Raw genomic sequence first — 16,675 nt, 5'->3', positions numbered from 1 at the left:
CTGTGTGTGTGTGTGTGTGTGTGTGTGTGTGTGTGTGTGTGTGTGTGTTGCATGTGTGACTGTGTGTGTGTGTGTATGTGTGACTGTGTGTTCTTGTACTGTGTGTGTGTGTGTGTGTGTGTGTGTGTGTGTGTGTGTGTGTGTGTGTGTGTGTGAGTGTGACTGTGTGTGTGTGTGTGTGTGTGTGTGTGTGTGTGTGTGTGTGTGTGTGTGTCGCGCTACCTGCTGTGATAGAAAACAATGGGAGTTTCAGTCTAAAAATAAAAGTAGTTATTTTCAGGTCAGCTGTCCCGGTTTTATTTATTAAATAGTACTGTACATTTTTTATATATTTTAGAATTTAAAACATTAGTTTTTTGTGTTTTCATATGTTGTATCTAAGTCTATTGAAGCTGGATACGTTGCTAAATTAATTTCATTTTGTTTTGTCAGATTACATTTGCTCACATGTAACATGTCCTATTTTACTTGTTTTGGATTTTTTAAGTTAAGTTTTTTAAAATGATATTTTTTGTTTACTTTATTTATTTTATTTTTATTTGAGTCACTTGTAACTATTGCTTTAGTCTTTAGTTTGACTTTATTTACATGTTTAAAGACTTTTATTTTAAAAATCTAGTTTCCTTCATTGTGTATTTTATATTTACTTCTTCTATTTTCATTTTATTAATGCACAGTAATTTACAGCAGCACATAAATTAGGTTTTTTTGAGACACTTTAACTTTAATAATTCCCATTTTATTTAAATTTATCAGCGACTAATTACTTATTACTGCCCTTCTCTGGTGTAGAGCCACAGTAAGAGGTTCTCAGTCACACCCACTCTCCTTTTGCCCCCGCCCCTAGCTGTTGCATGCCCCCCAGCAGACTTCTCCCTCCTCTGTAGGTTCATTCAGCACTGTGAATATAACTCTATCCGTCTTCCCGTTTCTTTTGCACACTTGACATTTTTTATCGTTTTTTTTTTTCCTGGATGGACTAATGTTGAAGCATGAGGAGGGGCAGAGGGGCTTGCTGGGGTTACTCTGCCATTTGGGCATGTGTTGGCAGAAGAGAGGGACAGGACGAGCAAGGTGGGTTTGAACAGAAAGCAGAGCGCTGGAGAGGAAACATGAGTGTTGGTTAATGAGTGATAGAACGCGGTGACAGTGTGTGTTGGCTCCTTTATTGTCTGGCTGATGTTACATCACAAGGAAAGTTAGTGTGTCTACATGAGTTGAGCAGGACATGCAGGTTTCACGCTTACCCACCACACCCAACACACTGAAACTGGGTGCTGGGTCCAGTCTGCAGGAGGTCGTCACTGACAGGAAGAGTTGTCTCTGTGTTTTGTGTCCAGTCTCTGCCTGGTTTCCGTCTGTCAGCTTCTCCTTTAATGTTTTACTTGCACTTTAGTAACAGCTCAAAAAATAGAAACAGGAAATTGATGATTCGCAGCAGGAGAAAGTGGATTTCTTGGTCATGTATTCACCATGTTTCAAGTAGCGTGTGCATGACAAACCTTAGTACCTAGTTGACAGTGCAGCACCTTTGCCTTTGGAGTGTTGTCTGTGAAAATGCCGTGAAACAATGATACCAACAATGTTGTGATGTCCGGGGGAAATTTATACTAACAGTTTAAAAGTACAACTCCAATTCCAAAAAAGTTGGGACGATGTGTTAAACGTAAATAAAAACTGAATGCAATGATCTGTGAATCTCATCAACCCATATTTTATTCACAATAGAACATAAACAACATATCAAATGTTGAAACTGAGACATTTTAACATTTCATGGAAAATATTGGCTCATTTTGAATTTGATGGCAGCAGCACATCTCAAAGCTGGAACAGGGTGATGTTGACCATTGTGCAGCATCTCATCTTCTTTTAACAACTGGAAGTGAGGAGACCAGTCGCTGCAGTTTAGCAGAGGAATGTTGTCCCATTCTTGTCTGATGCAGGATTGTAGCTGCTCAACAGTTGTGGGCCTTTGTTGCTGGATTTTTGGTTTTATGATGCACCAAATGTTTTCTATTTTTTGAAATGTGTTGCTGCTCGAAATTCAAAAGCTCATATTTATTATGAAATGGTAAAAATGTCTCAGTCAACATCTGATATGTTGTTTTTGTTGTGTTGTGAATAAAATATGGGCTGATGAGACTTAGAAATCATTACATTCTGTTTTTGTTTAGGTTTTCACATCTTCACCTTTTTGAAATTGGGGTTGTAAATCGTCTCTAACGTTACTATCTTACACTCTGGTAATTCTTCTGTCACTGTGTGTATAAAACACACACGCTCTGTCTTTACCTTGTTGCTGCTTAACCTCTCTGGTACTGTGTCTGCAGACCCCAGCCTGTACGGCTCTGAGGGTTTAGGGCTCCAGACTCAGACGACCAATCAAAGTAAGAGGACGATCAGCACTAATTTTACTTACCACGCTCATGTTGCTCTTACGCACCTGTGATGCACCTTCTTGTTTTCCCCACTCAGGTGCCACCTCCCCCACAGTGTTTGGAGTGAGTGGGGCTCCAGGGGGCGCCGTTGGCTCGCCGGGGACAAAACGGAGCAGCTCCGGAACCGGAAATACCCTGAAGGTACAGGGGAGTAATTCTGTCAACATCGGGCAGAAACAATTTATACTGCTATCACATCATGTCAGCTGATTATAATGTTGTCACGTTGTTGCTGCCACTAAAGGAGCAAAACTCACCTGCTGCTTCTTCTGGTTGTTTGTGTACAAAGGACACTTCAAATTGAACTGCCAGCGATGGTGGTTTTGTTTATTTCATACATCTACAGCTCCTTCTGGGAAGTTTCATAGTGCGTGAGATCTCCAAGAATTGGTTTGAACAATGTCCAATGAGCTCAGAATTAAGGCCGATTCGTGTTTTCTGCATCCTCGTTCAAACTTCAATATCTGTGGCTTTCATTTTGTCACACCCCCAAAAGCCTGTGAGGGTCCAGACAAACTCTCGACGGCTCCACACGTTCTTCATTTCTTTAGAGCCGGGAGCCAAACTGACAAGAGAACGTGATTTCTAAGGCATAGAGGTGAAATTGAATCTCACCTCATGGTCCATGTAGCGGCTTTAGAGGTTTTTGAACACATCACATGATCCTTACTTGTCATAAAATGATGCTCAAATTATATTAAACGAATGCACTGAAAAAGGGTTGATATGGTTCTATTTACTTTCTTTTTCTGGATCTCCACATTTTATCAGCCAGTCAGCAGAATTTGTGAAAGTGAATCTGCAATAAACGTTCATACTGAGTCACCATAACTGAATAAGACCATGTCAAAACATGCACCTGTAGTTGTACTAAGAAGTTTTATTACTAGTAAACCACAGTACTAGTATCATTAGTATCAGTGATGTGTACTAGAAGAGCAGTAGAAGTAATATCAATGCTAATTGTAATAATATAGTGTTTTTTGTAGCGCTGGTTGACGAGTCCTGTCCGGAGGCTGAGTCAAGGTAAAGCCGATGGACAAAAGAAACCACCGATCAGAACCAGGCGGCGGGACAACAGGCCGGAGCAGACCACCCCCCTCACTGGCAACGCACAGACGGTAAATAAACACAAACCCTCCACAAAAGCGTGTTTGTTCATCATCAAGACACAAAAGCTGCAGGACTAAAGAGTTGTGTTTCTGCAGAAGGCACGAAAAGAGGAGGGGGTGCAGAGTGGAGGAGAGGAGGAGCCGGAAGAAGAAAGTCACAATCCTCTACCACCTCCTATGCAGATCATCAAAGACCCCAGCAACCCTGAGGTAACCGGGGGAGCGAGGATGAGATGGAGATTTACTGCATTATTTTACTTCTAAAGCCTTTTATTGATTATACATTTAAAATTGTTTGTTTTTCTTCAGGCTCTTGATTCAGATCAGGGCTCCAACGAATCAGACACCGAGCAGAGGAACAAAGCTCTGCGAGGACGCATGTACGACACACCTAACTTAGAAAATGTGAATACTCGGGGAAAAATCCATATATGAATTACTTTTCTGTGTGTCTTTGCAGGTTTGTCGTTAACGAGATGATCCAGTCGGAGAAGGACTATGTGAAGGACCTGGGTGTGATTGTGGAGGTGAGACGTGAAGCACATTCAGTGAAACCCACCTCATGGAAAACTGCAATTTCATAGTGATGTGAAAAAAGAAAAAGGACTGAGCAACACAAAATGTGCTATTTTGCAGAATAAACTATTTTGTTAGAATAAATTGCTTCTGTCCTGATTCATAAATCCTTTTTATTGTCTTCTAAGTTCATTTATCAAACTCGGTTGGCTCAACTGTGTCTGTCTGAGGTCAAATATGTGTAAAAAAGAAATCTGTGTGTGTGTTTCTCTCAGGGCTTCATGTCCAGGTTGGAGGTCAGAGGGATTCCAGAGGACATGAGAGGAAAAGACAAAATCGTCTTTGGCAACATTCAGCAAATCTACGACTGGCACAGAGAGTCCGTGCACAAACACACACACACTTACATTTTCCCTTATTTCCTTCCTAGTTTGTACGTATGACTCACTGTTTTCTTGCTTCAGTTTCTTCCTGGTGGAGCTCGAGCGCTGTGTTCAGAACCACGATCTGCTCTCCGACCTCTTTATCAAACATGTGAGTTTTACTGAAGCTGCAGCCGAACTCGGAATCAGAGAAAAGCCGGGTTTACATGATGAATGACATATGATAATACGTCACCTCTGTACAGTTTAAATGTTATATATGCAGCTACTGTATGATGTGAAGCCAGCACTTAAAGGGACACGTGTGTACGAGTATTCAGAAACACTGTAGCACGGAAACAATGACTGATTAGTAATAAGGGGCCTAAGTGCATCATGGAATCATTCCCCACACACCAGACCAGTATCAGCAGCTTGGACTGTCTCAGCAGAAACTGATTCCTCAGACGAGTCATCAGCTGACAGCTTGGAGACACTGCAGACAAGTTTTTGGGTTTTTTTTGCTTTTTTTTTTTTTTGCTGTTGTGGCAAATCTGCCTGAAGAGTCACCACACAAGAGCCTGTCAGCTCCCAGCAGCCTGGACATTTTCCTCTGACCTCTCTGAAAGTGTTACTGTTGATAAAAGTGATGCTCGCAGGATGTTTTGTTGTTGTTGTCTTTGGCATCATTCTGAAGAATCTCTGGAGGCGTGAAAACAGTTGAGAGGTTTTAGAAATACTCAAACTTGAGCCACTGAGATCACATTTTGCCTCATGTTGCTTGTAGATGTGATCATTTACTGAAACTGCTAATGTTGCACTTGTTGCTGGTCTGTCGTTGACTCAGCTGCTCCGGCCGATTAGCGGAGTAACAGAAACCTTCATGTGTTGCAGGAGCGTCGTCTGCACATGTACGTGGTTTACTGTCAGAACAAGCCCAAGTCCGAGTTCATCGTCATCGAGTACGAGACCTTCTTTGAGGTAAAACGTCACATCTTCTTTACGTCACATGTAAAGTCTGGTGATATTTTCTATGTGCAAACACAAACCAAGATGAACTGAACTGATTCGTTTTTTTCATTTTTAAGTTTTCGAACCTAATGAACAGATTTTTAAATGGAACTTGTTGTGGAAAAACAGCAAAGGCTTTTCACAGTTCAGCAGCTTAACAGAAACAAACCAACAAGATACCTGAAGATGTTCTGCAACCAGTACAATAACAGATTGTCAGAAACCGTTTCTCTTGTCGTCTGCCTGCCTTTCTGCAGGAGATCCAGCATGAAATCAGCTGCCGGATGTCAATCAGTGATTATCTGATCAAACCCATCCAGAGAATCACCAAATATCAGCTGTTACTAAAGGTCTGTGGGGATGTTTTCAATGAGTTTAAGCTTTTGATTTGATGTTTTCGTCCATTTCTATCCAATTCATTGTTGAGCGAGCAGTTTTACTCAATTCCCTACAAAACACTTTTTGTCTTGCTCGTTTTCATATTTCATTACTTAGACATAAAGTGCTTAGAAACCTATGAATGCTCTTGTGAATACTGGCATTTTCAAATATTTTCCAGAACACAATTATTTCTAAAACATATTTCAGTGATCTACATTTAAAGGTCGGGTCTCTGTCTTAATGTCCGTCTTTCAGGATTTCCTCAAGTACACGTCGAAAGCAGGACTGGACTGTGAAGAGATTGAGGTGAGTCCCTGCAGTGTTACCCCACGTTCACACGTAACAGCATTTAGAAACTATTTCCAGCACTACACAGTCTGCAAGTTTGTTCTGAGATCACAAGATAGAGATTAGGGCGATTAGCCAAAAGAACACACACACACACACACACACATGCACATTTGGTCCTGACTTTTTCAAACTTCCAGCTTGCAGATTGAAGAACCCTCTGACCACACAGATGGGTGGTGTTATTCACTCAGCTTAGACACTGACATACACATATTACAGGGCTTCATTAAATCTATGATTTGTGCTCCATCTCAAATCATGTTCCATCAATTTACTGCCACAATAATGTGACTGCTAATGCACAGTACACTAGATCTCTGTAAGTACCAGGCCTGCATATACATGCACACTGCACTTTTCACTAAGTACCACAAGCAATTCTATGTTGTGATGCGCTGCAGATTCTTGTCCTGTTTCCGTCGGCCTTGCAGACTGTGATGGATTTTTAAAGTTTGGGTCAGGATTTTTCTGTTTTTGCAGAGCTGCTTCTCCTGCTGTTGTGGTGGCGATAGTGTTAAATAATTCATGCTGATGGTGAATCATCACCCAGCAGACCACCGTAAACACACAAACCTTTGCAATATTTAACAAGTGTGTGTGTGTGTGTGTGTACAGAAAGCAGTAGAGCTGATGTCTCTGGTCCCAAAGCGCTGCAATGACATGATGAACCTGGGACGCTTGCAAGGATATGAGGTACACTTGTCTATCTAGTAGTGTAACAGTAACAGTTTACTCAAGTATTGTACAAATGTGAGGTACTTTTCCTTTACTTGGGTATTTTTTTACATCATTTATTGCATATTGTGCTTTTTACTTTACTGTATTTATGTGAAAGCTTTAACTAGCATATGAATTATGCAGCTTACTTGCACTGATGTACAGTGTATTAAAGTATATAGTAACATTCATTCCACCTAAATTGTTTTGAATTCTATGAGCTTAAGTAGACAGAGAATAAACTGTGTATGTTCTATTTAGTGTTATATCTAGTTTAGATTGTCATGTTCTGATCTGCCTCAATTCTTTGGTGATTTAGTTGCTTGACTGCACATCAATGACTTTGTTGTTCTGCTCGATGCAGAAATACAGAGATGCAACTGTATTACAGTGAAAGCTGATCATGTGCCAGAGTCTGTGATAAGAAATTACTTACACGCATTTTTTCATTTAAATGATACAGAGACAATAAATTAGACAGATGCTAAAATCGTAAAAATAGAATTAATTTATCATTGTTGGAGGTTTCACCTGATTGAGGATTTCTGCCACCTTCGTGTAGTGACGGCCTCGTGTAATTGTGCCTTCTGTACTCATCTGTCTGACTGACAGGGGAAGCTGACGTCTCAGGGGAAGCTGCTGCAGCAGGAGACCTTTTGTGTTTGGGAGCAGGATGGAGGTGTTCTGTCTCGGAGTAAAGAGCGCAGAGTTTTCCTGTTCGAGCAGATTGTCATCTTCAGTGAACTGCTGCGCAAAGGCTCCAACAACCCAGGATACCAGTACAAGAACAGCATCAAGGTTAGAAATGTCATGAACTAAGTTGAGGTTGATTTAAACTGGTACGTGATGGTTGCAATGGTCTTACTGTTGCGTGTCATTAGGTGAGTTACCTGGCAATGCAGGACAGCGTGGACAGCGAACCCTGCAAGTTTGTGTTGTGGTCTCGTGGCTCTGCGGAGCGGTTCACGCTGCAGGCATCCTCTGCCAGCATCAAGATGACGTGGGTGGAGACCATCGCAGCCCTGTTGGATGCCCAGAACAATTTCCTGTCTGGTGAGTACATCCTGAAATCTGTAACACATCGTTGAATCCTATACATTTCTTTTGATCTCTGTAAAATCATGACAGATACCGAACACTCACAACCTGCAAGTTGCTCTTTAACTCAGACCTAAATCTCTGCTTTGGGTCACATTAATCTATCTGCTTGTCTTACTGTAAACGTGATGTGGATTTGATCTGGTTACGATGAATTTTGGGTGGAAAATCTCAGGCAGACGACCAGCAGGCAGATAGAAAACAGTTGTGGAAAAACAAAACTTAAAGTAGCACATTAACTAGAAGATCCAGTAGACAAATACCAGGCCTGGAAACAATAGAGGTAAAGTCCAGGTAGAGACTGAGGGCAGCTACAGGTGGACAAGCAGAAATGAAATGAAAAACAAAGTGCAGAAACTGGTCAAACTAAAAGTGGTTAAAACAGAACAAAATCAAACTGCGAGAGTAAAAGCTAAACAAAACGAGGGAAAGTGAAAGCAGGTGTGCAGACGAACAGGAAACAGAGTCCAGGGGAAGGAATCTGATGGCATCTGGAGGCAGGGAGGAAAAAGAAAATCGGAACTAAACCCCAACACAACTGATCCACAGCTCTGCAGTCTCCCATTGAGTACCAGAAGAAGGAGGGGGGGATCTCCGTGACCCGGCCGCTCTCATCAGGGCGACCGCCGTCAGCTCCACCAACGCCCAACGGCCACGCCACTGAGCCCCCGCCTGACAACGAGCAGGATAACCAGGTTGGATTCCCACATCCCGCATCTGAACAACCTCTTGTTGTTAAAGTTCAGATGATTGTTTCTGAGCAACACTGTGTGTCCCTTGACCCCTCAGGAGCTGGTTCTGGTGCTGCAGGACTTTGTGGCCGTGCGGGAGGACGAGATCTCGGTGTTTCGCGGGGAGAAGGTTCAGATTCTGGCGTCCAACCAGCAGGGTCAGAGTCTGGTTTACAGGCCGGCCAACAGTGACTCGCCGGCCGCCGAGGGCTGGGTGCCTCGCAGCGTGCTCAAGACACACTGACACATCCAAATCCACAATAACACACACGCTGACTGCAGGGTCAGAGTCTGGTTTACTACTACTACACATACACTACCATACATCTAAAATACTGCAAGGCAATGGGGCCAAAAGCTTGCGTGGAAGGTCTCTACGATGGAAGAGACGGAGGCTAAGGATAGTGATGTTAGCTGGTCCTGACAGCGTGGTGATTTCCTCCAGGGCCCCTGACATGCAGAATCCTAATCGTTCCAAAATCCTTCGCTTCTTGGTGAAAATGCATTTTACTTCTCACTGCTCCGTCCAAGAAAACCACCAATTTGTCCTTTCTAACTGTATCACGACCTGGAGAGAGGTGGCTGTTTAGGAGGCAGGTATGTGCTTGTGAAAGTTGCCGTGCAGTCGCATGATAGGAAATAGCTGAACTAAATTACTATGGTTTCTCTCGAATTGCATCACTTTTCCAGTGTCATTAGGAAAAAAGTTGTAGATTTTATAATATTGATGATGTGACAATAACAAACGGACTAGGACTGTTTATCGTGGTTAACATTATCATCCATACTGGCTAAGAGTTGCACCATCACCATCTTTACAGGACAATCTGGACACGCGTTGGATACCTGCTTAGTTTTGCAGCCTTGTGTCTACGAAATGGTTTTAACAAGCTCAGTCTTTCAGGTTGTCACTGCTGCTTTTTCCAGGACGGAAAAAGCAGCAGTGACAACCAGGAGTTTGGTAAGATGTCCACCTGTAGCCCTGTGAGTGGGATCATCAACATATGATTTTTGCATTAAGCATGCTATGAATCAGATTTTGTTATTTGATAGATGTAAGAACCATCCGGTATTTTATAAGAAAAAAAGGGTAAAAATTCCAATCGCATCTGAAAAAATTGCACTTTTCTGTAGTGGAAGATGTTTGTTCTTTTTTTAAATAATTTTCTAGCGAGTTATTCATCTCACATTTATCTTGTGACGCACTGAAGGAGTCCCGACCGTTACATTTGTACCTGAGGACCCACATCAACTTTAGTCTCCACTTGGTAACTCAGACTGTAATAAATCCCATTTTCAGACTCGCATTTAGCCCCAATTACCTGCCAGTATCCGATTACACACAGACACACACACACACACACACACGCGCATGCGCACGCACCCAGCAGCAGGTGCTCTTAGTCTCCTCCCTCCTGGTGCTTCACTATTCAGCCAAAACACACCTGTTACCGCCTCTGCCCAATCAGGCGCCGCCGTCAGGTCAGGCCTCCAGTTTACTGCCCCGAGCAACCAATCACACTCTGACCACAGCACAAACTGTTTCCTGTGGGTCAGTAGGGGGGAGATCACGTGACCACAGCTATTACCATCATCACCAACATCAACAGACTGGGACTCCAGAAGGCTGCTGTTGCCAAGCAACAAAGGACAATTTTAAAAAATAAAAGCCTCCTGGAAGAGAAGAGGTAAAAACCCCCGTCAGCCTATCATGAACTGAGCTGTCTCTCTGTGTCATCCTGTGAATAGTGTGTATAAACAGAACACACACACACACACACACACACACACACACACACACACACACAAACATGCTATTCACACACAACTGCTACGATGAAGGTGAAGATTACTATGATGATTATGATAACTAAGAATAATAGAATTTGTTTTTCCACCTCAATAGAGGAAAAAAAATGAGATAAAATGTTTGTCATATTAATGTCTGTGTGTGTGTGTGTGTGTGTGGAAGAGAGACAGAGTGTGTGTGTTTGTGTGTATAAGAGAGACAGAGTGTGTGTGTGTGTGTGTGTGTGTGTGTGTGATTTTCCACGGACAGTTAGCTGGTGTCCCGGTGTAGCTTTGCCATTATGAATCGTTGTGTTTGCGGTGACACCATTTTTTTATTTGGTTTTAGGGACCCAGAGCTGTCGCCAACCTTCCCCCTTACTCTCCCTTCTGCAACCACCCCCTACTGCCCTCCACTGTTACCATAGCAACCTGCGATGGCTGCCCCAACATGGCAGGGCGTGCAGCTCTGGTTAGTTTGGATATACTGATTATGCATTTCTCGTTTCTGTATATAGACCAGACCTCCCGAAACCGCAGCCCCCACTAACTCTGGACACCTGTCTGTCTCTCTGTCCGCCCTGTCTCTGTCTGTTTAGACAGCAGCAATTCAACCTACTGTGACTGTCTGTCTCTACTAAACCTGAAGATGTAACCTTCAAAACACTCTCTACCTGTCTCTCTACCTCTCTGTCTCTCTCTCTGTCTCTGGTGCCATTCTCAGACAACACCCCGGTCCTTAAGGAGCTACGCAGCCTGTCACGTGCACTGCAAAAGGGTCAAAGTGAGAAATAGTGCACTATCAAGAGAGTAGGGAGAGACTAAGCTAACTACAAAGGGTTTAAGGTGGAATGTTGCCTTCAAATGCAGCCTGGGTTTAAGACAACTCACACTGATACAATAATATGATTTCTCCAGAAGAAGCTGTTCACAAGTCAGAGACTTGCAGGATCATCTGGTTGAAGAAAGCAGGCAACCAGGCAATAAGGTGGAGTGGTTGTGGTGAGGGAAGCCAATGGTGAAGATGCCAAGTTGCAGAAACATTGCAAAAAGTCGACCATGTTGTCGGCAGTTTGTGATCTTCGTCTGCAGCCTGGTGCCACTAGAGATACACTGATATCTCCAATTTGGTGAAACAGATTGGACAGAAATGTAAAAAAAAAAAAAATCCAGTGTTAGAATCCATCTACTTCATTGTACAGGAACTATAGTTAGTTTGTATCTGGCTTCCACTTGCCAACAAACTGCTATGGACCCAAACAAAGGATGATCATTTAGCAGATTAACTATTAGGTTAGCACTCGGGCTAACACCTTGGAATAATGAGTCGGAGGTTTTGCCGGTTCAGCCAACTTTGCGTGAATGCTGCAAATATCTGGGAAAGTGAAATTTCCCTAAACGCTCCAACTTATCCAACTACAGAATTGCAGTTATTAAAGATAATTAGCGCTTTACTGGGATTTTCACTCAACATCCATTTGAAATTTCGATGACGGACTTTTGGTTTCACGTTACCAAGCTAACAAAATATTCCCGGATTAAAGTCACGCAGCAATAGACACAATTTTACATGAATAAAAATGAATTAGAATCAAAATACAGCTTCACAGGCTGAAAATGAGATGCAAAAGCTCCGGATGTAAACGTAACACAAGAGGATCTCAACAATGTGATGAATCCCAATTCAAATACTACACAAGTACCTGTACGAGGAAACAAACGTGGGCTGTGAAACTCACTTTTCAAAGTATTTAAATTCACACTTAAACTGGACGTAGTGCTTAATAATTCACGCAATCACTTCTGCCGTCACACCAATCTTCAACCGTCTGGCAATGTGAGAAAGTCCTGAGACTCACGTGAACACAACGCAAGTGAAGCAATGGAGAATGATTTTGTTTGTGTTTTCTACATGTCAATGTTGTGACTGCGAATGCGAAAAAAAGTATCATCGGTGGTTTTTTTTTAAGATATTTAAACCATGAACTAAGTTGCAACGTGTGAACTCTGAGTGCACCAGAAGGATTTAAGATGGACTGAGTGCATTACCAAGGGTTTAAGGTGGAATGTAGTGCACTCGAGGAGTCTGGATGGCAGGCGCTGCATGATGAAGAGTGTATTGTGAAATAAAGTGCACTGAGAAAGGTGTGAGGTTGACAGTGGCACATTATTACGAGTTAAAAATGTAAAGCTGTGCACTATTTTGGGTTTCAACTCAAACGTAGTGGACGGCGAAGACTTTAGGACACGAGGTAGTGCACTAAGCAGGGTTTAGGGTGGAAAATAGCACACAATGGAGCACTTCCAGCTGGATGTATTATAGAGAGCGGTGCACTACAAAAGGTTTACCGTAAAGTATTAAACCACGGCAAGTCTCTGGAGGAGAATAGTGCACTACAAAGGGCGTAGGGTGCTGTTTGAGACCTAGCCTTGTTGCCGACCGGCAAACTCAATTAATCAATCAAACAGTGTTATTTGTACAGAACTAACAGCTGCTAACTGACTGCTAACAGCTCTCTGTCGTTGTTTGTAATAAACTTCATTTTTCATCCAAAACTATCTGTAGGTGTGTAATTACTCTCTTTTTCTTGGTGTGTGTGTGTGTGTGTGGATGGATGACGGACGTGAAATAACTTGCTTTGTCTGACTCAGCCCAAAGTTCAAAAACATTAGGTTCACAGAAAACTGCAAACCGTCACACTGTTGAAGCCTGAGGCTGAAAGTGTCAAAAGTGTATATTCTCTAATTTTCTAAACCTAAAAAAACATATAACGACCCTCATTTTAATGTCATTTAATAAAGTACTTGTTTATTTGCAGCATTGATCTCACTGCACCTCATAATGTCTTAACAGAACAGGAGAGAACCTTTCGTTTGGTATCACAGTCATTGCACCGGAACAAACCGGAACCACTACACGTCAAATAAACTGCTTTAGATTTATTTGTTTTTTAAGTTCTTTGTATTGGAGGGATTCAGAATATTTGAGGTACGCGGTGTGGCCAGGGGTCGTTGCAGTATTTCAACACATATAAATCCTGATGGGGCTGTAAAATGATTTAGCCAATTATGCAGCCAGAGATAAGATCGGCCGTGTCTGAAGTTTTATTTTTATGCCTCTCACACAAACAAGTGCATATAGAAATAAAACCAAGGTCAGAAAACATAAAATGTAAAGGAACAATGTGCAGCATAAGCAAGTATTGAAATCAATCCACTCTGCTTAGTCCACATCTTCTAGGATTTATGGACTTGGACTGAAATTATTGTAAAAGTTTTGGGAAGAAGAAAAATGTAATTGTATTTGATGTAGGTGACTGTTGTGTGGGGGGTTGGATACGCTGACCAGACCAAAAGACAAGTAAATAAAGAAAAATTCACTGTTCTCACAGAGATTTTATTGACAAAACTTTGGGAAAATGATCAGCTGTTAAATCAATAATAAAATAAATCACGGTTTGCTTAATAAGAAAGTTTTGATTAAATCTACAGGGTGCAGTAAATTCTGGTCGCAGAAGCATATTGTAGCTTTGATGTAATTTAAAGCTATATAATAAAATGTATATAAAATACATAATAACAATTTTAAATCTAACGTTTGTGCAAATACACTAAAATGTAATGTTTTGGATGATTAATTGCTGAACGTGTTCTGCTTTGAATATATCCGTTTACTGTATGTGTGTGAAACACACAACATGAATTCAATTATGTAATTGAACTGTTTATGACGACTCGCATTTAGATAAGCGATAATGGACGTCATAACACGCTGCCTGTAATCGACAGCTCACAGATAATCTCCCCTCTTTATGATCACATCAGGGTTCAAAGATTCATCCTGCAACATTTTTGATTGACCCTTCAAGTTAAAGGGACCAAATCCTAAAATTCACAGTTGACGTCTGATTAACTGTGTGTGAACTGATACTAAACAAGGTGATTTCTTATAAATGTTTTTATCAGTTAGAAAAACTCGAACTACATTTATATGTGATCATTGCATATTGAATAGTAAGTGTATCAATTTATTGTTTTATACTTAATTTCTAATAGTATCTGCCCTAGAGGTTCAGCAAGACTGTAAATAATTTGGATGCACTTGCACCTTTAGTATTATTCTAACATGTCTTTAGTTGCTCTGCAGAGGCAGGTTCTGAAAAATAAAGTGAACGGCTACTCTTTTTATTAATTACTAAAAAAAAATAATTTGATGCAATTCTCACCATTTTCAACAGTTTGTTTGCAGTTTACAGCAAAAAACTAATTAATGAGTATTTTCTCACAACCACAACATTTGCTTTTTATTGCTACACTAAGAGTTGATTAGGAATAATTTCAGTGACTGCTGTTGATTTTCCCAAATAAATTTAAGCAAAAAAAAAATCAGAAATCAGGTTTTTGAAGTAGCTCTCTGCTTGAATCTACATGTATTACACTTAACAAGACCTGAACACTTCAGATTTCTGCAGAAACCTTATTGATGGGGCCCATGTGGAGCAGCTTTGTGCTGGCACATTCATGTTATCAACAGTATCAAGTCACATCGTTTTTAAAACGCATTTTAAATCAGTCGGATGCAGAAAACGCTTTCGTACTGCAGTACTGCAAATTTTGCACCAAGCACTTGGTACTTTATCTTTAGTAAAGAATTTGAAGTGGTAATTTTCAGCTACCTCTGCTAATAAGTGCAAATAAAACTGTTCCGACGAGCTCGACCTCGAGGTGCCACAACACTAAAATGCTTGCACATTGTTGCATCTGTATCAGTAGTTGCATGGATGATACTTGTGTAGTTTTACTAGGATTTTGAATGCGGTGCTTGTTCTAAAGTAGTTTTAAACCACGGTGTTGTCATTTGTACTTATGTAAAGGATCCCGAGTGTTTCCACACTGCTGAGTTTACACTCTGCAATAATGCAAAAACTGCAATAATGTAATAGTGAATCTTTAATTAGGTCACAGGCAGCACACAGCCTTTTATTATGAAAAGCCAAGTGCAGCACTGTTGCGTAACCCTCAAAGTTCATGCTGCACATTTTTCCCCTAATCCCAACCATGGTCACGTAGACAGACAGGCTACATAAAGTCAGCTGTTGAGTGTTTGTGTGTTTAGTCATTGGTGGAAGGGCAGCGTGAGCGGGAAACAAATGAGGTTCGGGGTCAGAGAGAAACATGCAGTCAATATTTGCAGAAAATGGATCAGAGACTCCAGAGCCAGTGAAGGCACAGGTGAAAGGTATGTTTGACTGGGTTTGAGTCATGTGTTCTGCCTGCTGGTTTAGGCTTCAGTGAGATGTTCATGATAGTTTCTGTCCCTCTGCTTCCCCCCAAAAAGGGCAAAAAGAGGAAAAAGCATAATTGGGGAAGTTCAACAGTTGTTAGTAACATGTGAACTTTTGTCTTATGACAAAGCTGCGCTGTAGTTTGTACAGTGCCTGATATTGAACTTTGTAATTCTGTTTTATTATGTTGCTAATACTATTTTTTTTAAGTCAAATTATAATTTAATCATTTACGTAATTTTAATATTCGATGAGCCCAGATTCTCAAATGTCTTATGTCACAATAAACTAAATATTTTTGAGGTTCAGACTGTTGAAGAGAAACATGTTTTGAAATATATACATTTGGAAAATGTAGAAAATCAGTACAATAATTCAACAGGGGTCATTATGGTCGGGATTATTGCTCTGTGTTGATTTTTGCAGTAGATGTCAGTTTAATATTTTCTCGTGCAGGACAAATACATTTGACAGCATGTCTGTGGGATTTATTTCTTATTTATGGTTTTAAAGGTTTAATTTTCTTGTTTTTTCACGTTGACATTTATGAAATAAACATTGCGTATTATTTGCATCACAAAGACCACATACAGTAAATCGTTTATGACCTTTGACCTGTGCGTTCTTCAGGCTCCATCCCGTGCTGGCTGCAGGGCACTCTGGTTAGAAATGGACCCGGTCTTTTCTCTGTGGGCGACTCCAAGTACAACCACTGGTTTGATGGCATGTCGCTCATCCACAGCTTCACTTTTAGTGATGGTGAATGACACAATTATAATTAACAAAAATGTAACACTCTAATCTCATCATCAATAATAGCGCAACATTTACGCAATATTCAAAAATCCTGAAAAAAAACAAACTCACTGCTGCATAATTTGA

The 16,675-nt window shown here is 41.1% G+C and overlaps 1 protein-coding gene across 5 annotated transcripts in view; it reads left to right on the top strand.

Moving 5' to 3' along the window:
- Positions 1–16,675, top strand: part of LOC137126137 (beta,beta-carotene 15,15'-dioxygenase-like) — a 48,618-nt gene that overhangs the window by 27,414 nt on the left and 4,529 nt on the right. For 2 of the 5 annotated variants that reach the window (XM_067502607.1, XM_067502610.1), the window contains 14 exons: positions 2,334–2,390; positions 2,479–2,582; positions 3,431–3,562; positions 3,650–3,763; positions 3,863–3,933; positions 4,014–4,080; positions 4,345–4,448; positions 4,534–4,603; positions 5,326–5,412; positions 5,700–5,792; positions 6,079–6,129; positions 6,790–6,867; positions 7,504–7,689; positions 7,773–7,944. In XM_067502607.1, coding sequence (XP_067358708.1) covers positions 2,334–2,390; positions 2,479–2,582; positions 3,431–3,562; positions 3,650–3,763; positions 3,863–3,933; positions 4,014–4,080; positions 4,345–4,448; positions 4,534–4,603; positions 5,326–5,412; positions 5,700–5,792; positions 6,079–6,129; positions 6,790–6,867; positions 7,504–7,689; positions 7,773–7,944 — 1,386 coding nt within the window. Of the gene's footprint in view, positions 1–2,333; positions 2,391–2,478; positions 2,583–3,430; positions 3,563–3,649; positions 3,764–3,862; positions 3,934–4,013; positions 4,081–4,344; positions 4,449–4,533; positions 4,604–5,325; positions 5,413–5,699; positions 5,793–6,078; positions 6,130–6,789; positions 6,868–7,503; positions 7,690–7,772; positions 7,945–8,538; positions 8,685–8,778; positions 13,068–15,555; positions 15,748–16,423; positions 16,553–16,675 lie in introns of those variants that run through there. The other 3 variants (XM_067502609.1, XM_067502608.1, XM_067502611.1) reach the window with 3 other exon arrangements.

Source organism: Channa argus, chromosome 4 (assembly GCF_033026475.1).
Source record: "Channa argus isolate prfri chromosome 4, Channa argus male v1.0, whole genome shotgun sequence".
In the NCBI taxonomy this organism is placed as follows: Eukaryota; Metazoa; Chordata; class Actinopteri; order Anabantiformes; family Channidae; genus Channa; species Channa argus.
Note: the sequence above shows the minus strand (reverse complement) of the source record. Positions and strands in the feature narration are given on the sequence as shown.